This window comes from Tachysurus fulvidraco, chromosome 18, assembly GCF_022655615.1.
Source record: "Tachysurus fulvidraco isolate hzauxx_2018 chromosome 18, HZAU_PFXX_2.0, whole genome shotgun sequence".
NCBI classification, from domain to species: Eukaryota; Metazoa; Chordata; class Actinopteri; order Siluriformes; family Bagridae; genus Tachysurus; species Tachysurus fulvidraco.
In genome coordinates this window covers 20,867,715-20,894,402 of record NC_062535.1, presented here as the reverse complement: position 1 = coordinate 20,894,402, position 26,688 = coordinate 20,867,715, and the positions used below count along the sequence as shown (strand labels likewise).

Sequence of the window (26,688 nt, the reverse complement as noted above, 5' to 3'; positions counted from 1 at the left end):
AAGTAAACCAGTTACAAATCGAAGCAGGTAAAGAACAGATCTGTGCTTTCAGGTTGAGGAGGAGCTCACATCTCTCTGTAGGAGTCACAGCTGATGTTTGTGGGGATGATCGACAGGGTGTTTGAACTAATCCTTGTGAGGAACAATGAAAGGTAAGTCTGGAACCACAGGGCAAAGTCCTCTGGGCTGAAACTTTGGAAGTGAGGCACCAGATCCAAGAGTGTCATGTTCAGAATGCTATCTGATATTGCTGAAGGAATAGTCACGTTCATCTGCAAAAACACAAAGCAACATGGATTAACAGTCACACTTGGACTTCATCAATTGCTATTCATAGATTGAATGTGTCCATTTTCAAAAGAAAATATGCCCTGGTTTAAAGACTACAGAGATCCTCACTTGTATTACAGTCTGGTTGAAGGCTTCGAAGAAGCTGCCAAGTTGATCCACATCTGAGGATGTGAGCACACTGGTAAACACCTCTCTAAACACAGAGTCATTTCCCAACACTCCTGAATCCGGCTGCAAGATGAACTGTGCCTTCTGTTCACTGGACAGTAAGCCCAACACTGCGACCTGCAGGACAAGACACGTATATTACACATTCTGTTCACACCAGGTCTTCAAGGAAAACGAAGGGCAGCTGCCTGTGTTCACCACTACAATCCAGAGACCAACCCTTTCTACCACTGTACAGTCAATTGCAAACCCACAAGAAATATACACTTGGTGCAGTTGGGATGTTACTCACGCTAGAGAAATTTGCATTTAGAAGTTTGAGCTTTTCCAAGGGGGCATAATCGGAGAAACCGCCAAGGTTCTTTTCAAGCCAGTCGGCGCTGCCAGAAGTGTTGGAAAGGCAGGCAGGGTCTGAAACGATCAGAGACCATTAGTTAAATCAATCGGAATACTCTCATGTGGCTCCTCGCTTCTTTCATTCAGGCAAGCAATTGTCTTAATTTGAACAAGCTAAAGCAAATCTAAGAATGCCTGGTTTCTGTATCAAAACAACTAAAAGTGGCCTGTGTACCTGGAAGATCATCTCTTTGCAGGAAGGGAAAGATGAACGAATTAAATACCCTCTGCTTCTGTTCCTCTTTTATGAGAGATTCTTGACTGCCAAGAGCTTCCACCCTAAGTTGGAGGAGAAACAGTTGAGATTTTGCCATACATTACTTCAATAACTTCAATACTTAAATTGTCCTCAATAACACACGCATGTGTTCTGAAATTCCATTGTTCATACGTACACAATTTGGTAGGTCTCACAGCTGAAGGTTTTTGAACTAAGGCTGGACAGAAAATCTAAGGACACTGATGACAAAAATGGTCTGAGCCTCATGTGGAACCAGTCCGTGATGAAAGTGGCATTCGTCAGCTGTGCTGTGGTGAACTTGTCGATTATCACCTCCCCGATAGCGTCAAGTATATTTAGGTCAGCATCAGCACTGCTAAAGGTCTACAATAAAAAGTGCATATAATATATATTTCTAAATAAATATTTATTTTTATACTACAATGATTACAAAGTTTCATACCATGTTGTACACCTTATCCAGTGCTTCATCCAAATTTGCAGCCACATTGTGGAAGAAAAGTTTCCAAATAACTTTGGTGTACTTTACTTTGCCTGTTATTTTACATTTTAGCAGTTTGGCCAGATCATCAGTGGACAGACCAGAAACCTTGAAACATAAAAACATGCAAGATGAAAACATTGTCTTGTAGTCAAATGACTGTCAACTGAAAAATTGAAAAGGGAAAAAATTAAAGGCAGCGATTTTGTATCTGCTTAATGAAGACTCACTGATGAACAGGCATATTCAGTGATGCTGAAGTTGCACAATACTGCAGAAGCATTTTCATACAAAAGTGCAGTCTCAATTTCCTGGCTGCACAGAACATAAAAAATAACATGAAACATTATTCTTCTGTTCCTACTTTCTAAACACATTCTTTGTTTTATGAAACCACAGCTCACCTGTCTACACCTTGACAAGGGTTGTCAGGAACGCTTGTGCTGTTTTCAAGTGAAGTAGTGATTTTAATACTTGTAGCGGGGTAAGCAGAGGTGTTGAGGATCTCACTTAGACTGGTAGTCATGTTGACAATCGTTCCAAAGGAAGGGGTGATTTCAAAACTTGTAGTTGGTGAAGCACTGGAATTGAGGATCTCACTTGTAGTGGCAGTCATATTGACAGTGGTTCCAAACGAAGGGGTGATTTCGAAACTTGTAGTTGGTGAAGCACTGGAATTGAGGATCTCATTTGTAGTGGCATTCATATTGACAGTGGTTCCAAAGGAAGGGGTGATTTCGAAACTTGTATTGGGGGAAGCAGTGGAATTGAGGATCTCACTTGTAGTGGCATTCATATAGACAGTGGTTCCAAAGGAAGGGGTGATTTCGAAACTTGTAGTTGGTGAAGCAGTGGAATTGAGGATCTCACTTGTAGTGGCAGTCATATTGACAGTGGTTCCAAAGGAAGGTGTGATTTCGAAACTTGTATTGGGGGAAGCACTGGAATTGAGGATCTCACTTGTAGTGGCAGTCATATTGACAGTGGTTCCAAAGGAAGGGGTGATTTCGAAACTTGTATTGGGGGAAGCAGTGGAATTGAGGATCTCACTTGTAGTGGCAGTCATATTGACAGTGGTTCCAAAGGAAGGGGTGATTTCGAAACTTGTATTGGGGGAAGCACTGGAATTGAGGATCTCACTTGTAGTGGCAGTCATATTGACAGTGGTTCCAAAGGAAGGGGTGGTTTCGAAACTTGTAGTTGGTGAAGCACTGGAATTGAGGATCTCACTTGTAGTGGCAGTCATATTGACAGTGGTTCCAAAGGAAGGGGAGATTTCTAAATTTGTAGTTGGTGAAGCACTGGAATTGAGGATCTCACTTGTAGTGGCATTGATATTGACAGTGGTTTCCAAGGAAGGGGTGATTTCGAAACTTGTAGTTGGTGAAGCACTGGAATTGAGGATCTCACTTGTAGTGGCAGTCATATTGACAGTGGTTCCAGAAGAAGGGGTGATTTCGAAACTTGTATTGGGGGAAGCAGTGGAATTGAGGATCTCACTTGTAGTGGCAGTCATATTGACAGTGGTTCCAAAGGAAGGGGTGATTTCGAAACTTGTATTGGGGGAAGCACTGGAATTGAGGATCTCACTTGTAGTGGCAGTCATATTGACAGTGGTTCCAAAGGAAGGGGTGGTTTCGAAACTTGTAGTTGGTGAAGCACTGGAATTGAGGATCTCACTTGTAGTGGCAGTCATATTGACAGTGGTTCCAAAGGAAGGGGAGATTTCTAAATTTGTAGTTGGTGAAGCACTGGAATTGAGGATCTCACTTGTAGTGGCATTGATATTGACAGTGGTTTCCAAGGAAGGGGTGATTTCGAAACTTGTAGTTGGTGAAGCACTGGAATTGAGGATCTCACTTGTAGTGGCAGTCATATTGACAGTGGTTCCAGAAGAAGGGGTGATTTCGAAACTTGTATTGGGGGAAGCAGTGGAATTGAGGATCTCACTTGTAGTGGCAGTCATATTGACAGTGGTTCCAAAGGAAGGGGTGATTTCGAAACTTGTATTGGGGGAAGCACTGGAATTGAGGATCTCACTTGTAGTGGCAGTCATATTGACAGTGGTTCCAAAGGAAGGGGTGGTTTCGAAACTTGTAGTTGGTGAAGCACTGGAATTGAGGATCTCACTTGTAGTGGCAGTCATATTGACAGTGGTTCCAAAGGAAGGGGCGATTTCTAAACTTGTAGTTGGTGAAGCACTGGAATTGAGGATCTCACTTGTAGTGGCATTGATATTGACAGTGGTTTCCAAGGAAGGGGCGATTTCTAAACTTGTAGTTGGTGAAGCACTGGAATTGAGGATCTCACTTGTAGTGGCAGTCATATTGACAGTGGTTCCAAAGGAAGGTGTGATTTCGAAACTTGTATTGGGGGAGGCACTGGAATTGAGGATCTCACTTGTAGTGGCAGTCATATTGACAGTGGTTCCAAAGGAAGGGGTGATTTCAAAACTTGTATTGGGGGAAGCAGTGGAATTGAGGATCTCATTTGTAGTGGCATTCATATTGACAGTGGTTCCAAAGGAAGGGGTGATTTCGAAACTTGTATTGGGGGAAGCAGTGGAATTGAGGATCTCACTTGTAGTGGCAGTCATATTGACAGTGGTTCCAAAAGAAGGGGTGATTTCAAAACTTGTATTCGGGTAAGCACTGATATTGAGGATAGCACTGAAAGTGACAGGTGTGTTCACAGTAGGTATGGTGGTATCAGTAGCTGTTCTGGTACTAGGAGTGGTTGTACTGATGATGGTGTTAGAACTATTACTGTCAAGATTGATGATGCCAATATTCAGTATATCTAATTCAGACTGTTTCTGTTGTGATACCCAGGATTGAACCATTGAAGAGTTCTCAAATGTCTTCAAATCAGCCACATTCATCCCCAATAGATCCCTCACTGTGCTCACATTCAGGAACTAAAACACACACACACACACACACACACACACACACACACACACACACACACACACACACACACACAATGGATTTTCTGTCCTAATTCATAACAGGTAATTTATCTCAGTATATTTATTTATGTACTTCATACCTTAAGGATAGAAGGATTCAGACTAGTGAATATGGAGATGTCCATGCTGATGTTCTGGGCAGAAAGAGCTTGTATATCCTCCACAGGAGCTCCACCTAAACACACATACATTAATTAAATTAAATGTATTGTAACATCTGCACTCTTCAAAACTTACATTTCTCTTTCTTCTTCTTATACTTTCGTCTTTTCCCATTAGGGGTCACCACAGCATATAATCTGTTTCCACCTAACTCTATTCTCAGCATCCTCTACTCTCACACCAATTACCTTCATGTCCTCACATCTCCTCTTTGGCCTTCCTTTTGACCACTAAACTGGCAGCTCTATCTCCAACATCCTTCTACCAACGTAACCATCTCCCTCCTCTTTAAATATCCAAACCGTCTCAGTCTAGTCTCTCTGACCTTGTCCCACTGATGTGTTTTTTCTTAATCCTGTCCATCCTTGTCACTCCTAAAGAGAACCTCAACATCCTCATCTCTGCTACTGTACCTCCATCTCTACTGCATGTGTTTTCCTTGCTGCTACAGTCTCTAAACCACACAGCAGAGATTCTCAGTAATGTCTTCTACATCTTTTTTTATTCTTGCTGAAAATCTTCTGTCACACAACACTCTTGACACTTTTCTTTACCCACTCCAACCTGCCTGTACTCACCTCTTCACCTCTTTTCCACACTCCCCATCACACTGGGCAGTTCCAGGTGTTCCTACACCTGCTCTGTACTCTCACTACAGATCACAATGTCATCCGCAAACATTATTGTCCACATTGATTCCTGTCTGACTTCATCTGTCAGCCTGTCCATCAGCATAGCAAACAAGAATGGACTCAAAGCCAATCACTGATGTAGCTCCACCTCCACCTTGAACTCTTCTGTCTGGCCTACAGCACATCTCACTGCTGTCATACTACCCTCATACATATTATGAACTGCTCTGACATACTTCTCTGCCACTCCTGACATCCTCATACAGTACTATACTGTAGCTCCTCTCTCAGCACCCTGTTTTTCACTTTCTCGACATCCACAAAGACACAGTGCAGCTCCTTCAGAACATCTCTGTACTTCTCCATTAACATTCACAATCATGCTCTTTCTGGTCATAAAGCCATACTGCTGCTCACAAATATCCACTTCCTCTCAGATTCTGTCTGAATTCTTCAAAACATTCTTCCTTTTTCAACTTCCACCACTTCGTCTTCTTTTCTATCTTTCTTCTTCTCTTCTTCCTGACCAGCAGAGACATCTTACACATCAACATCCAATGCTCTCTGGGAATACTCTCCATCACCTCACCTAACTCACTCCAGTATCACTCCTATTTTAACTCACAGCCTGCTTTTGGAGCATCACCACTGACCACATTCAACATCGCCCCTTCAATTTCTAAATTTAAACTGATGACCCTGTCTTTCACTCTTTTCAAGTCAAAAACATTTCTCACACACTCATCATTCAGAATCACTCCTACCCCATTTCTCTTCCTATTCACACCATAATAAAACATTTTGTATCACCCTCCAATACTACATACTTTGCTCACCTTCCATCTGGTCTCCTACACACAGTATATCTACCTTCATTCTCTCAATCATGTCCACCAGCTCTCTATATTTCTCTGTCATTGTAAAAAACATCAAGAGTCCCTTTTCTCAGACCTATACTCCTGCTTTTTCCTCTTCTATCTCTGCCTATGAACCCTTCTCCCTCCTATCCTCCCTTGACCAAAATTAGCCCATTTTCTGCCAGCACCCTGTAGGTCAACAGTGCCGGTGGTGGTCATTGTTAACACAGGCCTCGACCGATCCGGTATGGAATTCACACTGACGACTCACATGTTTAAATTTTATTTTACATTTTATACTAGATGCATTCCTAAAGCAACCCTCTCTAATTATCTACTGGCAGGCATTTTACTATATCCTGCTTTTTGTTGTGTTTTCCCCACATCTTGTGCCTTGTCCTTCCTATTATTCTGCCTTACCTGACTTGTCATCTGTTCCACCATTTATCCTAATGTGCTGCAATGTGTCTGTGCATTGCAATGTGATGCTGTTACGTATCCCAAGTTTTTATGATAGTTATGTTTTTGTTACCCTTTTTTTCATGTTTAAATTTGTTCTCGTATTAGTTTTACTGTTAATAAAATAATGTCTGGGTTTTATCCAGCCTAAGAGTCTGATTTTTATCATTCTGCCAATCAAGACTAATGTGGAGACAGTGATTTAATCCCGGCTTCAGGTGATGTCTCACAACTGTTAAAATAGCAAACTAACTTTATGAACTAAAAGCTAAAGTAAAGTATGGACCACTTTGTCAAATTAAGGTTTATTAGCGATATGCATACAGTTAGTGTTGGCGGTATGGTTCTGTTCTGGGCAAAATTTCCAACGCGCCTGTCCGTGTGCATGCATAGATGGAGCGGGGAGAGCAGCGACTGCAGAATAAAATAGACCCCCCATTATAGCAGCAGAATCAGAACCATAATCATGCATGGTATTAATAGGCTCGCTTACATATTTTGAAAATAAATAAATAGAGAGTGCGGGGGAAAAAGGAGAGAAATGAATACATGAAGTTGACTTAATTGGTACTGGACAAAGGGTTCTGGCTAGGAGGAGTCGGGGTTGGAGGAGGTGGACTGAATCGCATCAGCGATGCGCAAGAAGCAGATAGAAGAAAGGGCATTTAAAGAGCCGGAAATTACGGAAGCCATACCGGATTGGTACATGTAGTGAACAGCTGATTAGCAGCTGATGCAGCTTCACTACGTGGCCTGCCTGAACTAACACGACGCTTGATTTTGTTTTAATGTATACCTATAAATTAGATCCTTTTCAATTTTATATTTTTAATATGTTTTAGTGTCAAGATGGTAAAGATGTATTATTGCCATACTATTAGACAATGACACAAACTGAGAATCTGGACTTTTTGCATGATTTTATACACAATATCTAATGCAAAATGAATAGATGACATCAGAATATATATGTGGTCAAGCATTTTACCCAGGTAAGGGCTGATTAGTTGGTAGAATGTTGTGGAGCTGCTGTGTTGACTGCTGAATGAAGAGTTGGCAATGATGTACAGAGCAGTTTTCTGTCCAGTGGAACATGAGGATAGATCTGGAGACAGGACTGACCTGCGTATAAGACAAAATGTAAACTACAACAGCACTACTGTACACAAATTACTCTTAACTCTTATTATTTTGTTTATCCATGTTTGTGTCTGTATGTAGCTGTAAGTAAGTACTTACGTTAGACTCTCAGCAGTGATATTTTCCAGCACACTGATGTCTAAAGTGCATATGTTGGAACCAACTACATTTATTTCAGCACTTCCCAGAGAGTGATTCCCCATGTTCAGATACCTCATAATGACTGCTTTACTCTACAAAATACACAAAAATGATTATTGCAGCAAACGTATCATTAAAAATGTCAACCTTTTGAAATATTACTCTTTCAAATGAGGTATGAAATAGTTTTATATAATCTCTCTCTCTCTCTGTCTCTCTCTCTCTTTCTTTCTCTCTCTCTCTCTCTCTCTCTCTCTCTCTCTCTCTCTCTCTGTCTCTCTGTCTCTCTATGAAAAATCATTTCTACTTTCTTTATACTTCAATATTTCGTGTCTCCCACACACACACATTACCTTTTCTTCTTCCCAGGGTCCATCATTTGAGTTCATCAAAGAGGACAATGTGTCAATTATGGTAATGTTCCACTTGCTAATGTCATCAGTAGTGGCCACACGAGAAGTGGAACCCAGCAGCTGCAGTACATCGTCATTAAGACCTGATGGGTAAATCTACGTATGCACACAAAACAACAATTCATAATTGAACACCTATCACACACTGTACAAAATATTGTGTGGACATTAAACTCACAACTCACCAACAAACCATGATTTATGGGGTACATTTAGAAAACAATTCAGTGTTCAGTGCTGCTGACCTGGTTTAACTTGTTGAGAATGATAGTCTGGAGGCTGGTGTCCACCACTTTCTCAGTGATGGCTGCCAGGTTCTCCTGCAGTACAGTGATGTCCAGATACAGATCAAACTGTGTGGAGTTAAAGCCAAAAGGAAATGATGGGTCTGAAATGGTCACCGCTGTGATGTTGCTCACTGCTAGACATAGAACAACATGGTCATTGAAGGATAGAAACTTAAATTGGATCCCTGTATCTCACTGTGTTTTACACTGTAAAGTACTTTTACCGCTAGTGCTTTCTGTGTTGCATTCTGTAAACAGTGCCCTTAGCTTCTTCAACGGGATCTTTTGCTTCCTCAGGGCTGAAATGAACTTCCTCTTTATATTCTTCAACAATGCAAACACACAAACACACACACACACACACACACAAACACACACAGAGTAACAACATGAAATTAGTCCAAAAAGCTTAACACTGAAACACTCAATCAATCGCAACGGCAATTTAAAACAAAACAGATTCACATACAATGGGAATTTTGACGCAGAGGTTTGATTTGAAATAGACAGCCAGGTTGCTGAGTTGCTCCACAGTGTCCTCATTCCACGTTGAGGGATTGCTGATGTGAAGAAAAAAATCAATGAAATCTGAGATCTTATTCATTTCTTATACAACTTAGCTCTAGACACAAAATATTAAGATAGTAAAAATATTACTGATGTGAAGGTTCATAATGAACCTTTCCTACAGCACTACCAGATTAAAAGATATCCAGTAATCTGCATAAATCTCTGTCTCACCCGTAAGCAGTGTTCCCACTGAGGAGCACTGACTGTACAGCAGTCATCTGAGAATCAGAAAGATCTCCACAGTTCTTCAGGTTCTCCAGAATTATGGGGTCAGAGCTCTGGATGTAGGAGGAGTCCAGTGTGCATGCCATATTCCCCAGAACCTCCACCTGATGCCTGGTCAGACTCACACCAGATATACCCTATAATGTCACAAACCATGTAGGAGAGTCTCATTAAATTACAGCATGTGTAAGAACTGGCTTCTTGTGAGGATTCCAATGTTTACTGTCAAGATGTTTACTGTCATTTTGTTTGAACATCAGGATGTTACCAATGTTTGAATTCAGAGATTTTGCCTGAAATATTGTGTTTGCCTCAAGGCAGTTTACTGCCACTGCTCTGCCCATATATGTTCTTCTCTGTGTTTCGAGGTCAGCAAACCTGAGGTTAATTCTGGGAATTCTGGGAACTTTCCAGAGCCATTCTATTGCAAAGTTACAGTCGGAAATAGACTTTGAACAGGGATTTAGGCTCATGGTATCTTAAGGCTCCAGGCCGGGGTCCCGGTTGTGCCATACCGGGTGACGTCACGGACCCACCACCTGCAGGAGAAACGGTAAGGGGCCGGTGCATTGTGGATTGGGTGGCAGCCAAAGGCGGGGGCCTCGGCGACCCAATCCTCGGACACGGATTCTGTTTCTAGGGACATGGAATGTCACCACGCTGGAGGGGAAGGAGCCTGAGCTGGTGCGGCAGGTTGAAAGATACCGACTAGAGATAGTTGGGCTCGCCTCCACGCACAGCTTGGGCTCTTGATCCCAACTCCTCGAGAGAGGCTGGACTCTTTACTACTCTGGAGTTGCCCGCGGTGAGAGGCGGCGGGCTGGTGTGGGCTTGCTCATAGCCCCACAGCTCAGCCGCCATGTATTGGAGTTCACCCCGGTGAACAAGAGGGTCGTTTCCCTGCGCCTTCGGGTCGGGGATACTGTAGGTCTCTCACTGTTATTTGTGCTTACGGGCCAAAATGGCAGTGTAGAGTACCCGACCTTCTTGGGGTCTCTGGGAGGGGTGCTGGAAAGTGCTCTGACTGGGGATTCCGTCGTTCTACTGGGGGACTTCAACGCTCATGTGGGCAGCTACAGTGACACCTGGACGGGCGTGATTGGGAAGAACGGCCCCCCGACCTGAACCCGAGTGGTGTTCTGTTATTGGACTTCTGTGCTAGTCGCAGTTTGTCCATAACGAACACCGTGTTCAAGCATAAAGGTGTCCATCAGTTCACGTGGCACCAGGACACCCTAGGTAGGAGGTCGATGATCGACTTTGTGCTTGTTTCATATGACCTCCGGCCATATGTCTTGGACACTCGGGTAAAGAGAGGGGCGGTGCTGTCAACTGATCACCACCTGGTGGTAAATTGAATCCGATGGCAGGGGAGGAAGTTGGACAGACTTGGCAGACTCAAATGTACTGTGAGGGTCTGCGGGGAACATTTGGCAGAGTCTCCTGTCAGAGAGATCTTCAACTGCCAGAGCTTCAACCAGATCACGAGGGAGGTTGGAGACATTGAGTCCGAGTGGACCATGTTCTCCACTTGCATTGTCGACGCGGCTGCTCGGAGCTGTGGCCGTAAGGTCTCCGGTGCCTGTCGTGGCGGCAACCCCCGAACCCGTTGGTGTAATCCGGATTTAAGGGCTGCCAGCAAGCTGAAGAAGGAGTCCTATCAAGCCTGGTTGGCTCGGGGGACTCCGGAGGCAGCTGAGAGGTACCGGAGGGCCAAGCAAGCTTCAGCCCGGGTGGTTGCTGAGGCAACAACTCGGGTATGGGAGGAGTTTGGTGAGGCCATGGAGAAGGATTATCGGTCGGCCTCTGAGAAATTCTGGCAAACCGTCCGGTGTCTCAGGAGGGGGAAGCAGTGCCCTGCTCACACTGTTTACAGTGGGAATCTGCTGACTTCGACTGGGGACATTCTCGGATGGTGGAAGGAGTACTTTGAGGTTCTCCTCAACCCCACCGACATAACTTCCACTGAGGAAGCAGAGGCAGAGGACTAAGTTGTGGACTCGTCGATCCCCCAAGCTAGGTCACTGAGGTAGTTGAGAAGCTCCTCAGTGGCAAGGCACCGGGGGTGGATGAGATCCGCCCTGAGTAACTCAAGTCTCTGGATGTTGTGGGGCTGTCTTGGTTGACACACCTCTGCAACATCGCGTGGCGGTTGGGGACAGTGCCTTTGGACTGGCAGACTGGGGTGGTGCTACCTCTGTTTAAGAAGGGGCACCGGAGGGTGTGTTCCGAATACAGGGGGATCACACTCCTCAGCCTCTACAGAAAAGACTATGCCAGGGTACTGGAGAGGAGAATTCAGCCGATAGTCGAACCTCGGATGAAGGAGGAACAATGCGGGTTTCTTCCCGGTCGTGGAAAACTGGACCATCTCTATACCCTCGCTAGGCTGCTGGAGGGTTCATGGGAGTTTGCCCAACCAGTCCACATGTGCTTTGTGGATCTGGAGAAGGCATTCGACTGTGTCCCTCATGTTGACCTGTAGGGGGTTCTGGGAGTATGGGGTCCGGGGACCTCTGCTAAGGGCTGTCCGGTCCCTATATGACCGGAGCAGGAGTTTGGTTCGCATTGCCGGCAGTAAGTCAGACTTGTTCCCGGTGCATGTCGGACTCCGGCAGGGCTGCCCTTTGTCACCGGTCCTGTTCATTATTTATATGGACAGGATTTTTAGGCACAGTCGGAGGCTGGAGAGAGTTTGGATTGGGGACCACGGTATTTCATCTCTACTTTTTGCAGATGATGATGTCCTGTTGGCTTCCTCAAATCAGGACCTCCAGCGTGCACTAGGACGGTTTGCAGCCGAGTGTGCAGCAACGGGGATGAGAATCAGCACCTCCAAATCCGAGGCCATGGTTCTCAGCCGGAAAAGGGTGGCTTGTCCCCTTCAGGTTGGCGGAGAACTCATGTCTCAAGTAGAGGAGTTTAAGTATATTGGGGTTTTGTTCACGAGTGATGGAACGATGGAGTGGGATATCGACAGGCGGATCGGTGTATCTTCTGCAGTGATGCGGTCGATATACCGGTCTGTTGTGGTGAAGAAAGAGCTGAGCCGCAAGGCGAAGCTCTCTATTTACCAGTCGATCTACGTTCCTACCCTCACCTATAGTCATGAGCTTTGGGTCATGACCGAAAGGACAAGATCCCGGATACAGGCGGCCGGAAAGAGTTTCCTCCGCAGGGTGGCTGGGCGCTCCCTTAGAGATAGGGTGAGAAGCTTGGTCACTCGGGAGGAGCTCAGAGTAGAGCCGCTGCTCCTCCACATCGAGAGGAGTCAGCTGAGGTGGCTCGGGCATCTGTTCCGGATGCCTCCTGGACGCCTTCCTGGGGAGGTGTTCCGGGCATGTCCAACCGGGAGGAGGCCCCGGGGAAGACCTAGGACACGCTGGAGGGACTATGTCTCTCGGCTGGCCTGGGAACGCCTCGGTATTCCCCCAGAAGAGCTGGAGGAAGTGTCTGGGGAGAGGGAAGTCCGGGCATCCCTGCTTAGACTGCTCCCCCCGCGACCCGATCCCGGATAAGCGGATAAGCGGTAGAAAATGGATGGATGGATGGATGGATGGATGGATGGATGGGTATCTTAAGTCTGTAACCTAGTGAATCAGATTTGATGTATTCAATGACAGAGACTTGAAAGCACTTTTGTGTGTCACTCTGGATAAGGGCATCTGCCAAATGCTGTAAATGTAAATGTTTCTCAGTGAGCAGAAAGCACTAATGTAAGTCATTCTGTAGAAGGGAACCTGCTGAATGCTGTAAATGTACATTTCAACAGTGAAATATCATGAGACACAATCATATTGTAAGATTGTTTGACTGGTTATCCGTAACATTTAAGTGCTAATAACAAGTGTGCTGGTCTATGTCTATGTACATCTCGCTGTGTATGTTTTACCAGGCAGTCCTTTGCATGGTCGAACAGGACGGTCGTCTTGTCGAGGTCAAGGGAAAGAACGGAGAAATCTGCTCTGCCCAGGGCAACGAAATACGCCTGGCAATTCACCTTCTGGACCTTGTCATAGCTACAACACATACGCACACACACAAATTGACCCACCCATATTATTTACCTAAGATAATCCTCCATATAGGAATGCAGAGGAAGTGTGCCTTATCATTTGTATACGGTACAGTGTGTATATAAATGTGTTACACACCTGTAGTACAGAAGCATATCAGAGGGGACGTCACTAAAGCTAACAGATGGATCGTCTTTCACGTAGTTGTACATGCAGGTCAGCTGAAATACAGAACACACCGTGATTGTGTGGTATCCCAAGTAGCAGTATATGTTTTTGTACACTTGCTGCTTCTGTTTCAGACTGTGTGTGGAATGTGAATGAATATCAGAGTGTGTACCTGAGCCTCTTCCAGTAGGACCTTGTCTCTGCCTGCACGTGGTCTACAGGCTTTCACTAGATCTTTGGTTGTTTCCTGTGGGAGAGTCTGAACTGAGCTGCAGGAGAATCCCTGCAGTATTGATGCTGACAGACTGTAGAGAAATACACACACATAAATCACACACAGACATACACGCAGTGGTGAACCAAAAAAACAGCATCTATTTGGACGCTGGAAGAATCTTAGACATCTGGATTGTTCACCCAACGCAAGTGAGTGTATATGAATGCATGTGAGACAGTGTGTGTTTCTAACTCACTCTTCTGGATCATCACTGGCACTGGCCACTGCACCAAACAACATCATAGCCTAGAAAAAAATCAGAGAATTCAAAATTTTATTGATGTGTTTTACACTCTGATATCCAAACTCCACAGGAATTCAGACATCTGTAAGGACTGTGATCACAGTCAAGCCATGTTAGACATTTACAACTTTTTTCAGTACGACAAAAAGATTATCTGATAATGTTACTCGCTACAGTTACCTGTTCATGACTCCAGCTCTTGTTATTGATTAGTGAAATGTCTCCAGAGTTCAGTGACGTCAGTAGAACAAGTGGAATATACATCACCAGTGCATCTGGAACATTCTGTATCACTTTGGTCTGATCTACAGAGATTACCTGCAAGAAAGTGTACGAGGTAGTCTTCAGCTTTTACAGACTAAACAAACTGTATTCTGAGCAATGGACTAATTTTAAATTAGAATTAAACCTGTGTTGGCGACAGTCATTTATTTCTCCATTCCAGTAATGTAGTGTAGTGTATTTTAAAGGTGTGTGTTTGTATATTTTGTGTGTGTGTAAGAGTGAGAGAATACCTTCTGGACAAATGTAGTTTGCAGAATAACTGGCGCTGAGAGAATGTTATTGATGAATGTTGGATTCTGAGATAAAGACAGAAACTGAGAAGATGGGATGATTGAGATGGTTGCAGAGGGAACACCACCGATGAGTGTTCCCAGGGACTCCAGAGAGGAGGCACTGCTGATCTGTGAAGCAAAACAATCAGACAATTGTTTAGTTTCTTATTTAGAAACTTTAATCAAAGAAAAAGTACAATTATGCTGTATTGGATCTGGAAACAAGAAGGCGCCATTTAAATTACAGGACTTTTGTATATACACTGAAGTTGGTGAATATTTGAACAGCAATACAATGTGTTTGAAATTTGCCCATTACACTGGTATTTTGTGATATTGTTCTAAATAGAAGTGATCTCGCTTCCAGTAGCGTAGACCCACGTTTCTGACAAGTGTGCATTGTACACTCACAGTAAAGCCTGCACTCAGGATGCTTTGGATGAGGGAGTTCACTTGGCCCTGGTCCCAGCCATTGATGTTACTGAGTATAGTCAGAGAACTGTTTATCACATCGGAGGGGGCGGAGCTTATCTGGCCCACAGTCAGTCCCACGCACTGGCTGCCCAAAGATTGGATGGTGGATGCAGATACATCGGGGAACTTTGCTACCAGCACCGCTGTGGCCTGAAAGGAGAAGAGGATTGTAGGTAACTCACACTGCTACTGAATAACTGACCGGTTGAACAGACTGGGGTCTGATTGATTGATCACCTCTGGATTTATTTCTGTGCAGAAGTTGATGCGATTCAGGATGGTCGTGATGTCTGCATCTCCAAGACGATCAAACACGGAGGCATCAGTTTGACACAGCAATTCAGCTGGCAAGCTTTAAGAACAAAGACAACCTTCTTAAATATGCATACAAGGATGTTTCGTATAGTTTGTACTGCGTTTGCTGAGGGTGTCAAATTCACCAGGCAGGTTGAATGAATAGAATCAGTTGTTTGGTGTGTAGTGTTTGGTGTAGACTTTTACCCGAGTAGGTTGAAGTCAGGATTCTGGATGTATAACTCGTTTGTGTAGTACTCCAGGACACTGGTGGAAATGCCCGGGTTGTTGAATAGCTGAAGATTTTTTGAGTTCTCCAGGAACACAAGTGACTAAAGGGCACAATAAAATACACACACACACACACACACACACACACACACACACACACACACACACACACACACACACACTGGTGATACTATGCGTGTTTTGTGATGCAGATAAAAGATATTTGTAGACGATCATTCCTGTAAATCTCTCAATGGATGATGATCATGATCTGTCTGTGTGTGTGTGTGTGGGGGGGGGGGGGTTGTATTATACCATGTTTCCTGATAGGAATGATTGCAGATCAGTGAGCTTGATGAAAGTGATGAAGAATCCAATGTTGTCAGCAAACCAGGCGGTGGAGTTCAGAAGCGGGTCTGAGGAGTTATAGCAGCGGGGACTGCCATCTGTAACACATAGTCATGTTCAGACACATTTACTTTTCTCACACAAATACAGGAAATGAATATGCAGCAGAGAGAGGAAGAGAGAGAGATGTAGTTCTTCTTACCGCTGCTGTTCAGATACTCTTTAATAGAGCTGTACACATCAGCTGGGGTGAAATCAGTTGCAGAAAAATTGTAGTTGTCCCCCAAGACAGACACCCTGCTCACAGACACATATAGAGGTGATTTTCTACAGATCCTCATTTCATTTGAACAACAAACACAAGGCAGTGCATGTGCTGAAAGCACTGTGTAACGGTACATGCAAAAATGACTCACAATTTTCTGTATGAGAGGCAGGAGGCACCCCTGAGCTGGTCGGAGCTGATGAGATGAGAGTTGAGGTAGGGCAGGTAGTGAACCAGTGTGACATTAAACCACTGTTCTACCTCAGCCTGAGATGAGGCGGTGAGAGCACGAGACCACACACACGCCAACGTGTAGCTAGCCACAGCAGAGGACAGAACAGGCTCCTGTACAGAGAAACAGAGATTAATCTATAAGCTAATTCTCATACAATAAAGGCAAATTATCCACGTGGACTAAGAGGTGTACCGTCTCCAGGTATTCATTGGTCCTGTTGTAGTCGTCGAGGAGGCTGCAGAGTTCAGACGCATTACTCACTGTGTTCGGCCTGTTCAGAAACTCGCTGAGTTCTTCCGGAGAGATGGAGCTCAAAAGCTAGAGGAGGCAGTGGGGAGACAACACACTTGTTACAGAGGCAGATGTGGAAGGCTCGTTGGCTGCCACTTAAACGATTAGTGAGCGATTCACTGGTGCGATCCGTGTCATACAGCAGAAATACCTGTGCCTGGCGGTCGGCTGGGATCAGAGACAGGAAATCGTTCAGGTCGGGGAATCCAAAACTGAGGAACAACTGTTTCAGGAACACGTAGAAGCTTCCTGTGCCATAGCAGCTCAGGCCTGTGAGGCAACATAGGGCACTACTGAAAAAAACTCTGTTGTGCATTCCGATTCATGATATCAGACCAGTGCATGTAGGACACTCCTGACTTATTCTTCATCTGACAAACACATAGCAAATACAGAAGCAAAAACACACACATACCTTGGCTGGACTGGTACTCGAGGTAGTCTTGTGTGTAGCTGAAGACAGTGTTGGACTGGGTTGCAGAGAGGTCGCTGTACACATGATCAAGTCCTTTCACTCTGTAATCACAAAAACATAGAAGTAAACCAGTTACAAATCGAAGCAGGTAAAGAACAGATCTGTGCTTTCAGGTTGAGGAGGAGCTCACATCTCTCTGTAGGAGTCACAGCTGATGTTTGTGGGGATGATCGACAGGGTGTTTGAACTAATCCTTGTGAGGAACAATGAAAGGTAAGTCTGGAACCACAGGGCAAAGTCCTCTGGGCTGAAACTTTGGAAGTGAGGCACCAGATCCAAGAGTGTCATGTTCAGAATGCTATCTGATATTGCTGAAGGAATAGTCACGTTCATCTGCAAAAACACAAAGCAACATGGATTAACAGTCACACTTGGACTTCATCAATTGCTATTCATAGATTGAATGTGTCCATTTTCAAAAGAAAATATGCCCTGGTTTAAAGACTACAGAGATCCTCACTTGTATTACAGTCTGGTTGAAGGCTTCGAAGAAGCTGCCAAGTTGATCCACATCTGAGGATGTGAGCACACTGGTAAACACCTCTCTAAACACAGAGTCATTTCCCAACACTCCTGAATCCGGCTGCAAGATGAACTGTGCCTTCTGTTCACTGGACAGTAAGCCCAACACTGCGACCTGCAGGACAAGACACGTATATTACACATTCTGTTCACACCAGGTCTTCAAGGAAAACGAAGGGCAGCTGCCTGTGTTCACCACTACAATCCAGAGACCAACCCTTTCTACCACTGTACAGTCAATTGCAAACCCACAAGAAATATACACTTGGTGCAGTTGGGATGTTACTCACGCTAGAGAAATTTGCATTTAGAAGTTTGAGCTTTTCCAAGGGGGCATAATCGGAGAAACCGCCAAGGTTCTTTTCAAGCCAGTCGGCGCTGCCAGAAGTGTTGGAAAGGCAGGCAGGGTCTGAAACGATCAGAGACCATTAGTTAAATCAATCGGAATACTCTCATGTGGCTCCTCGCTTCTTTCATTCAGGCAAGCAATTGTCTTAATTTGAACAAGCTAAAGCAAGTCTAAGAATGCCTGGTTTCTGTATCAAAACAACTAAAAGTGGCCTGTGTACCTGGAAGATCATCTCTTTGCAGGAAGGGAAAGATGAACGAATTAAATACCCTCTGCTTCTGTTCCTCTTTCATGAGAGATTCTTGACTGCCAAGAGCTTCCACCCTAAGTTGGAGGAGAGAAACAGATGAGATTTTGCCATAGATTACTTCATCTCTATGTCCTCAATAACACACGCATGTGTTCTGAAATTCCATTGTCCATACGTACACAATTTGGTAGGTTTCACAGCTGAAGGTTTTTGAACTAAGGCTGAACAGAAAATCTAAGGACACTGATGACAAAAATGGTCTGAGCCTTATGTGGAACCAGTCCGTGATGTACGTGGCATTCGTCAGCTGTGCTGCGGTGAACTTGTCGATTATCACCTCCCCGATGGCGTCAAGTATGTTAGGGTCAGACTGAATGCTGCTGTGTGTCTACATGAGAGATTACATTCTTCAGTCACACACAAACGTTGATTTTTAAGGTCATTTTTAACTACAGCACCGATCGACTTTACATACCATGTTTGAAAACCTCTCCAGGGCATCATCCAACGGTCCAGAAAGACTCTGGAAGAAAAGCTTCCAAGCATCTTTAGAGACGCTCAGGCTGCTTGGCAGTTTGCATGTGAGTAGTGTGACCAGATCATTAGAGGACAATACAACAACCTTGAAAGACAAGAAACAGAGTTATGTGTGGTCAGCTCATCTTCTGTGTAACAAGACTGAAATTCTGAAGAGGTATTTTATTCATTGTGGACTCACTGATGAACAGGCATAGTCAGGAATGCTAAAGTTGCACAGTACTGCGGAAACATTTCCGGATGCAAATTCGCTATCAAGTGGGTGACTGTGTGGAAAAAAGAATAATGTTATGCATCTCCTAAAACCTTTGTTCTATTAAGTTTCTCTTTTTTTATTCCATAAAAGGCTTACCTGTCTATGCCATAACAAGGGTTGCGGTTGGTGATGCCAAGATTCAGCGTGTTCAGATCAGATTGGTTCTGTTGTGACACCCAGGACTGAACCACTGAGGAGTTCTCAAACAGCTTCAGATCAGCCAAGTTTACCCCCATTAGAGCCCTCACTGTGCTGACATTTAGGATCTGGCACAACCAAAACAGTTTTGATCAAGTTCATATGCAGTTTTCGTTATTTTACTTCTTACAACTGAAACATTTATTCTGGTCATTTTCTGGACGTTTTATACCGTGAGAACAGCAGGATTCAGACTAATGAATATGGTGATGTCCATGCTGATGTTTTGAGTCGAAAGAGCTAGAATATCCTCCACAGGAGCTCCACCTGCACACACACACACACACACACATTTACAATTAAATTCATAGGGTTTGAGTTGTGCCGTAAGTGTGAGTGAATGAACGTATGTGTGAGTGTGTGCATATGTGCATGCACTTTTATTTCAATCCAACTACTTCTGTTTTAGTGCACTACACCTAGTGTGTATCTTTAGTATTTCTGTGTAAGTGGATTGTTTTACCCAGGTAAGGGCTGATGAGTTGGTAGAATGTTGTGGAGCTGCTGTGTTGACTGCTGAATGAAGAGTTGGCAATGATGTACAGAGCAGTTTTCTGTCCAGTGGAACATGAGGACAGATCTGGAGACAGGACTGACCTGCGTATAGGACAAAATGTAAACTACAACAGCACTACTGTACTCAAATTACTCTTAACTCTTATTATTTTGTTTATCCATGTTTGTGTCTGTATGTAGCTGTGAGTATGTACTTACGTTAGACTCTCAGCAGTGATATTTTCCAGCACACTGATGTCTAAAGTGCAGATGTTGGAACCAACTACATTTATTTCAGCACTTCCCAGAGAGTGATTTCCCATGTTCAGATACCTCATAATGACTGCTTTACTCTACAAAATACACAAAAATGATTATTGCAGCAAACATATCATTAAAAATATCAACCTTTTGAAATATTAATCTTTCAAATGAGGTAGGAAATAGTTTTATATAATCTCTCTCTCTCACTCTGTCTCTCTCTCTCTATGAAAAATCGTTTCTACTTTCATTATACTTCAATATTCCGTGTCTCCCACACACACACATTACCTTTTCTTCTTCCCAGGGTCCATCATTTGAGTTCATCAAAGAGGACAATGTGTCAATTATGGTAATGTTCCACTTGCTAATGTCATCAGTAGTGGCCACACGAGAAGTGGAACCCAGCAGCTGCAGTACATCGTCATTAAGACCTGATGGGTAAATCTACGTATGCACACAAAACAACAATTCATAATTGAACACCTATCACACACTGTACAAAATATTGTGTGGACATTAAACTCACAACTCACCAACAAACCATGATTTATGGGGTACATTTAGAAAACAATTCAGTGTTCAGTGCTGCTGACCTGGTTTAACTTGTTGAGAATGATAGTCTGGAGGCTGGTGTCCACCACTTTCTCAGTGATGGCTGCCAGGTTCTCCTGCAGTACAGTGATGTCCAGATACAGATCAAACTGTGTGGAGTTAAAGCCAAAAGGAAATGATGGGTCTGAAATGGTCACCGCTGTGATGTTGCTCACTGCTAGACATAGAACAACATGGTCATTGAAGGATAGAAACTTAAATTGGATCCCTGTATCTCACTGTGTTTTACACTGTAAAGTACTTTTACCGCTAGTGCTTTCTGTGTTGCATTCTGTAAACAGTGCCCTTAGCTTCTTCAACGGGATCTTTTGCTTCCTCAGGGCTGAAATGAACTTCCTCTTTATATTCTTCAACAATGCAAACACACAAACACAAACACACACACACACACAAACACACACACAGAGTAACAACATGAAATTAGTCCAAAAAGCTTAACACTGAAACACTCAATCAATCGCAACGGCAATTTAAAACAAAACAGATTCACATACAATGGGAATTTTGACGCAGAGGTTTGATTTGAAATAGACAGCCAGGTTGCTGAGTTGCTCCACAGTGTCCTCATTCCACGTTGAGGGATTGCTGATGTGAAGAAAAAAATCAATGAAATCTGAGATCTTATTCATTTCTTATACAACTTAGCTCTAGACACAAAATATTAAGATAGTAAAAATATTACTGATGTGAAGGTTCATAATGAACCTTTCCTACAGCACTACCAGATTAAAAGATATCCAGTAATCTGCATAAATCTCTGTCTCACCCGTAAGCAGTGTTCCCACTGAGGAGCACTGACTGTACAGCAGTCATCTGAGAATCAGAAAGATCTCCACAGTTCTTCAGGTTCTCCAGAATTATGGGGTCAGAGCTCTGGATGTAGGAGGAGTCCAGTGTGCATGCCATATTCCCCAGAACCTCCACCTGATGCCTGGTCAGACTCACACCAGATATACCCTATAATGTCACAAACCATGTAGGAGAGTCTCATTAAATTACAGCATGTGTAAGAACTGGCTTCTTGTGAGGATTCCAATGTTTACTGTCAAGATGTTTACTGTCATTTTGTTTGAACATCAGGATGTTACCAATGTTTGAATTCAGAGATTTTGCCTGAAATATTGTGTTTGCCTCAAGGCAGTTTACTGCCACTGCTCTGCCCATATATGTTCTTCTCTGTGTTTCGAGGTCAGCAAACCTGAGGTTAATTCTGGGAATTCTGGGAACTTTCCAGAGCCATTCTATTGCAAAGTTACAGTCGGAAATAGACTTTGAACAGGGATTTAGGCTCATGGTATCTTAAGGCTCCAGGCCGGGGTCCCGGTTGTGCCATACCGGGTGACGTCACGGACCCACCACCTGCAGGAGAAACGGTAAGGGGCCGGTGCATTGTGGATTGGGTGGCAGCCAAAGGCGGGGGCCTCGGCGACCCAATCCTCGGACACGGATTCTGTTTCTAGGGACATGGAATGTCACCACGCTGGAGGGGAAGGAGCCTGAGCTGGTGCGGCAGGTTGAAAGATACCGACTAGAGATAGTTGGGCTCGCCTCCACGCACAGCTTGGGCTCTTGATCCCAACTCCTCGAGAGAGGCTGGACTCTTTACTACTCTGGAGTTGCCCGCGGTGAGAGGCGGCGGGCTGGTGTGGGCTTGCTCATAGCCCCACAGCTCAGCCGCCATGTATTGGAGTTCACCCCGGTGAACAAGAGGGTCGTTTCCCTGCGCCTTCGGGTCGGGGATACTGTAGGTCTCTCACTGTTATTTGTGCTTACGGGCCAAAATGGCAGTGTAGAGTACCCGACCTTCTTGGGGTCTCTGGGAGGGGTGCTGGAAAGTGCTCTGACTGGGGATTCCGTCGTTCTACTGGGGGACTTCAACGCTCATGTGGGCAGCTACAGTGACACCTGGACGGGCGTGATTGGGAAGAACGGCCCCCCGACCTGAACCCGAGTGGTGTTCTGTTATTGGACTTCTGTGCTAGTCGCAGTTTGTCCATAACGAACACCGTGTTCAAGCATAAAGGTGTCCATCAGTTCACGTGGCACCAGGACACCCTAGGTAGGAGGTCGATGATCGACTTTGTGCTTGTTTCATATGACCTCCGGCCATATGTCTTGGACACTCGGGTAAAGAGAGGGGCGGTGCTGTCAACTGATCACCACCTGGTGGTAAATTGAATCCGATGGCAGGGGAGGAAGTTGGACAGACTTGGCAGACTCAAATGTACTGTGAGGGTCTGCGGGGAACATTTGGCAGAGTCTCCTGTCAGAGAGATCTTCAACTGCCAGAGCTTCAACCAGATCACGAGGGAGGTTGGAGACATTGAGTCCGAGTGGACCATGTTCTCCACTTGCATTGTCGACGCGGCTGCTCGGAGCTGTGGCCGTAAGGTCTCCGGTGCCTGTCGTGGCGGCAACCCCCGAACCCGTTGGTGTAATCCGGATTTAAGGGCTGCCAGCAAGCTGAAGAAGGAGTCCTATCAAGCCTGGTTGGCTCGGGGGACTCCGGAGGCAGCTGAGAGGTACCGGAGGGCCAAGCAAGCTTCAGCCCGGGTGGTTGCTGAGGCAACAACTCGGGTATGGGAGGAGTTTGGTGAGGCCATGGAGAAGGATTATCGGTCGGCCTCTGAGAAATTCTGGCAAACCGTCCGGTGTCTCAGGAGGGGGAAGCAGTGCCCTGCTCACACTGTTTACAGTGGGAATCTGCTGACTTCGACTGGGGACATTCTCGGATGGTGGAAGGAGTACTTTGAGGTTCTCCTCAACCCCACCGACATAACTTCCACTGAGGAAGCAGAGGCAGAGGACTAAGTTGTGGACTCGTCGATCCCCCAAGCTAGGTCACTGAGGTAGTTGAGAAGCTCCTCAGTGGCAAGGCACCGGGGGTGGATGAGATCCGCCCTGAGTAACTCAAGTCTCTGGATGTTGTGGGGCTGTCTTGGTTGACACACCTCTGCAACATCGCGTGGCGGTTGGGGACAGTGCCTTTGGACTGGCAGACTGGGGTGGTGCTACCTCTGTTTAAGAAGGGGCACCGGAGGGTGTGTTCCGAATACAGGGGGATCACACTCCTCAGCCTCTACAGAAAAGACTATGCCAGGGTACTGGAGAGGAGAATTCAGCCGATAGTCGAACCTCAGATGAAGGAGGAACAATGCGGGTTTCTTCCCGGTCGTGGAAAACTGGACCATCTCTATACCCTCGCTAGGCTGCTGGAGGGTTCATGGGAGTTTGCCCAACCAGTCCACATGTGCTTTGTGGATCTGGAGAAGGCATTCGACTGTGTCCCTCATGTTGACCTGTAGGGGGTTCTGGGAGTATGGGGTCCGGGGACCTCTGCTAAGGGCTGTCCGGTCCCTATATGACCGGAGCAGGAGTTTGGTTCGCATTGCCGGCAGTAAGTCAGACTTGTTCCCGGTGCATGTCGGACTCCGGCAGGGCTGCCCTTTGTCACCGGTCCTGTTCATTATTTATATGGACAGGATTTTTAGGCACAGTCGGAGGCTGGAGAGAGTTTGGATTGGGGACCACGGTATTTCATCTCTACTTTTTGCAGATGATGATGTCCTGTTGGCTTCCTCAAATCAGGACCTCCAGCGTGCACTAGGACGGTTTGCAGCCGAGTGTGCAGCAACGGGGATGAGAATCAGCACCTCCAAATCCGAGGCCATGGTTCTCAGCCGGAAAAGGGTGGCTTGTCCCCTTCAGGTTGGCGGAGAACTCATGTCTCAAGTAGAGGAGTTTAAGTATATTGGGGTTTTGTTCACGAGTGATGGAACGATGGAGTGGGATATCGACAGGCGGATCGGTGTATCTTCTGCAGTGATGCGGTCGATATACCGGTCTGTTGTGGTGAAGAAAGAGCTGAGCCGCAAGGCGAAGCTCTCTATTTACCAGTCGATCTACGTTCCTACCCTCACCTATGGTCATGAGCTTTGGGTCATGACCGAAAGGACAAGATCCCGGATACAGGCGGCCGGAAAGAGTTTCCTCCGCAGGGTGGCTGGGCGCTCCCTTAGAGATAGGGTGAGAAGCTTGGTCACTCGGGAGGAGCTCAGAGTAGAGCCGCTGCTCCTCCACATCGAGAGGAGTCAGCTGAGGTGGCTCGGGCATCTGTTCCGGATGCCTCCTGGACGCCTTCCTGGGGAGGTGTTCCGGGCATGTCCAACCGGGAGGAGGCCCCGGGGAAGACCTAGGACACGCTGGAGGGACTATGTCTCTCGGCTGGCCTGGGAACGCCTCGGTATTCCCCCAGAAGAGCTGGAGGAAGTGTCTGGGGAGAGGGAAGTCCGGGCATCCCTGCTTAGACTGCTGCCCCCGCGACCCGATCCCGGATAAGCGGTAGAAAATGGATGGATGGATGGATGGATGGATGGATGGATGGGTATCTTAAGTCTGTAACCTAGTGAATCAGATTTGATGTATTCAATGACAGAGACTTGAAAGCACTTTTGTGTGTCACTCTGGATAAGGGCATCTGCCAAATGCTGTAAATGTAAATGTTTCTCAGTGAGCAGAAAGCACTAATGTAAGTCATTCTGTAGAAGGGAACCTGCTGAATGCTGTAAATGTACATTTCAACAGTGAAATATCATGAGACACAATCATATTGTAAGATTGTTTGACTGGTTATCCGTAACATTTAAGTGCTAATAACAAGTGTGCTGGTCTATGTCTATGTACATCTCGCTGTGTATGTTTTACCAGGCAGTCCTTTGCATGGTCGAACAGGACGGTCGTCTTGTCGAGGTCAAGGGAAAGAACGGAGAAATCTGCTCTGCCCAGGGCAACGAAATACGCCTGGCAATTCACCTTCTGGACCTTGTCATAGCTACAACACATACGCACACACACAAATTGACCCACCCATATTATTTACCTAAGATAATCCTCCATATAGGAATGCAGAGGAAGTGTGCCTTATCATTTGTATACGGTACAGTGTGTATATAAATGTGTTACACACCTGTAGTACAGAAGCATATCAGAGGGGACGTCACTAAAGCTAACAGATGGATCGTCTTTCACGTAGTTGTACATGCAGGTCAGCTGAAATACAGAACACACCGTGATTGTGTGGTATCCCAAGTAGCAGTATATGTTTTTGTACACTTGCTGCTTCTGTTTCAGACTGTGTGTGGAATGTGAATGAATATCAGAGTGTGTACCTGAGCCTCTTTCAGTAGGACCTTGTCTCTGCCTGCACGTGGTCTACAGGCTTTCACTAGATCTTTGGCTGTTTCCTTTGGGAGAGTCTGAACTGAGCTGCAGGAGAATCCCTGCAGTATTGATGCTGACAGACTGTAGAGAAATACACACACATAAATCACACACAGACATACACGCAGTGGTGAACCAAAAAAACAGCATCTATTTGGACGCTGGAAGAATCTTAGACATCTGGATTGTTCACCCAACGCAAGTGAGTGTATATGAATGCATGTGAGACAGTGTGTGTTTCTAACTCACTCTTCTGGATCATCACTGGCACTGGCCACTGCACCAAACAACATCATAGCCTAGAAAAAAATCAGAGAATTCAAAATTTTATTGATGTGTTTTACACTCTGATATCCAAACTCCACAGGAATTCAGACATCTGTAAGGACTGTGATCACAGTCAAGCCATGTTAGACATTTACAACTTTTTTCAGTACGACAAAAAGATTATCTGATAATGTTACTCGCTACAGTTACCTGTTCATGACTCCAGCTCTTGTTATTGATTAGTGAAATGTCTCCAGAGTTCAGTGACGTCAGTAGAACAAGTGGAATATACATCACCAGTGCATCTGGAACATTCTGTATCACTTTGGTCTGATCTACAGAGATTACCTGCAAGAAAGTGTACGAGGTAGTCTTCAGCTTTTACAGACTAAACAAACTGTATTCTGAG

The 26,688-nt window shown here is 45.1% G+C and overlaps 1 protein-coding gene across 1 annotated transcript in view; it reads right to left on the bottom strand.

Annotated features, from left to right (window-relative positions):
• Positions 1-26,688, bottom strand: part of LOC113636972 — an 80,305-nt gene that overhangs the window by 17,104 nt on the left and 36,513 nt on the right. The window contains exons 43-94 of the mRNA XM_047803078.1: positions 26,490-26,627; positions 26,262-26,311; positions 25,961-26,093; positions 25,759-25,841; positions 25,497-25,623; positions 21,559-21,749; positions 21,287-21,377; positions 21,040-21,139; positions 20,774-20,949; positions 20,469-20,624; positions 20,136-20,269; positions 19,885-20,018; positions 19,594-19,688; positions 19,320-19,489; positions 19,149-19,233; positions 18,906-19,052; positions 18,610-18,818; positions 18,401-18,504; positions 18,122-18,240; positions 17,770-17,946; positions 17,440-17,642; positions 17,250-17,350; positions 16,986-17,104; positions 16,736-16,861; positions 16,460-16,653; positions 16,246-16,340; positions 16,011-16,141; positions 15,672-15,796; positions 15,408-15,522; positions 15,108-15,320; positions 14,655-14,825; positions 14,320-14,457; positions 14,092-14,141; positions 13,791-13,923; positions 13,589-13,671; positions 13,327-13,453; positions 9,381-9,571; positions 9,109-9,199; positions 8,864-8,963; positions 8,598-8,773; positions 8,293-8,448; positions 7,898-8,031; positions 7,647-7,780; positions 4,629-4,723; positions 1,982-4,494; positions 1,808-1,892; positions 1,539-1,685; positions 1,251-1,459; positions 1,031-1,134; positions 752-870; positions 400-576; positions 70-272 (exon numbers count right to left, since the gene is read on the bottom strand). Coding sequence (XP_047659034.1) covers positions 70-272; positions 400-576; positions 752-870; positions 1,031-1,134; positions 1,251-1,459; positions 1,539-1,685; positions 1,808-1,892; positions 1,982-4,494; positions 4,629-4,723; positions 7,647-7,780; positions 7,898-8,031; positions 8,293-8,448; positions 8,598-8,773; positions 8,864-8,963; positions 9,109-9,199; positions 9,381-9,571; positions 13,327-13,453; positions 13,589-13,671; positions 13,791-13,923; positions 14,092-14,141; positions 14,320-14,457; positions 14,655-14,825; positions 15,108-15,320; positions 15,408-15,522; positions 15,672-15,796; positions 16,011-16,141; positions 16,246-16,340; positions 16,460-16,653; positions 16,736-16,861; positions 16,986-17,104; positions 17,250-17,350; positions 17,440-17,642; positions 17,770-17,946; positions 18,122-18,240; positions 18,401-18,504; positions 18,610-18,818; positions 18,906-19,052; positions 19,149-19,233; positions 19,320-19,489; positions 19,594-19,688; positions 19,885-20,018; positions 20,136-20,269; positions 20,469-20,624; positions 20,774-20,949; positions 21,040-21,139; positions 21,287-21,377; positions 21,559-21,749; positions 25,497-25,623; positions 25,759-25,841; positions 25,961-26,093; positions 26,262-26,311; positions 26,490-26,627 — 9,377 coding nt within the window. The remainder of the gene's footprint in view (positions 1-69; positions 273-399; positions 577-751; positions 871-1,030; positions 1,135-1,250; positions 1,460-1,538; positions 1,686-1,807; positions 1,893-1,981; positions 4,495-4,628; positions 4,724-7,646; positions 7,781-7,897; positions 8,032-8,292; positions 8,449-8,597; positions 8,774-8,863; positions 8,964-9,108; positions 9,200-9,380; positions 9,572-13,326; positions 13,454-13,588; positions 13,672-13,790; positions 13,924-14,091; positions 14,142-14,319; positions 14,458-14,654; positions 14,826-15,107; positions 15,321-15,407; positions 15,523-15,671; positions 15,797-16,010; positions 16,142-16,245; positions 16,341-16,459; positions 16,654-16,735; positions 16,862-16,985; positions 17,105-17,249; positions 17,351-17,439; positions 17,643-17,769; positions 17,947-18,121; positions 18,241-18,400; positions 18,505-18,609; positions 18,819-18,905; positions 19,053-19,148; positions 19,234-19,319; positions 19,490-19,593; positions 19,689-19,884; positions 20,019-20,135; positions 20,270-20,468; positions 20,625-20,773; positions 20,950-21,039; positions 21,140-21,286; positions 21,378-21,558; positions 21,750-25,496; positions 25,624-25,758; positions 25,842-25,960; positions 26,094-26,261; positions 26,312-26,489; positions 26,628-26,688) is intronic.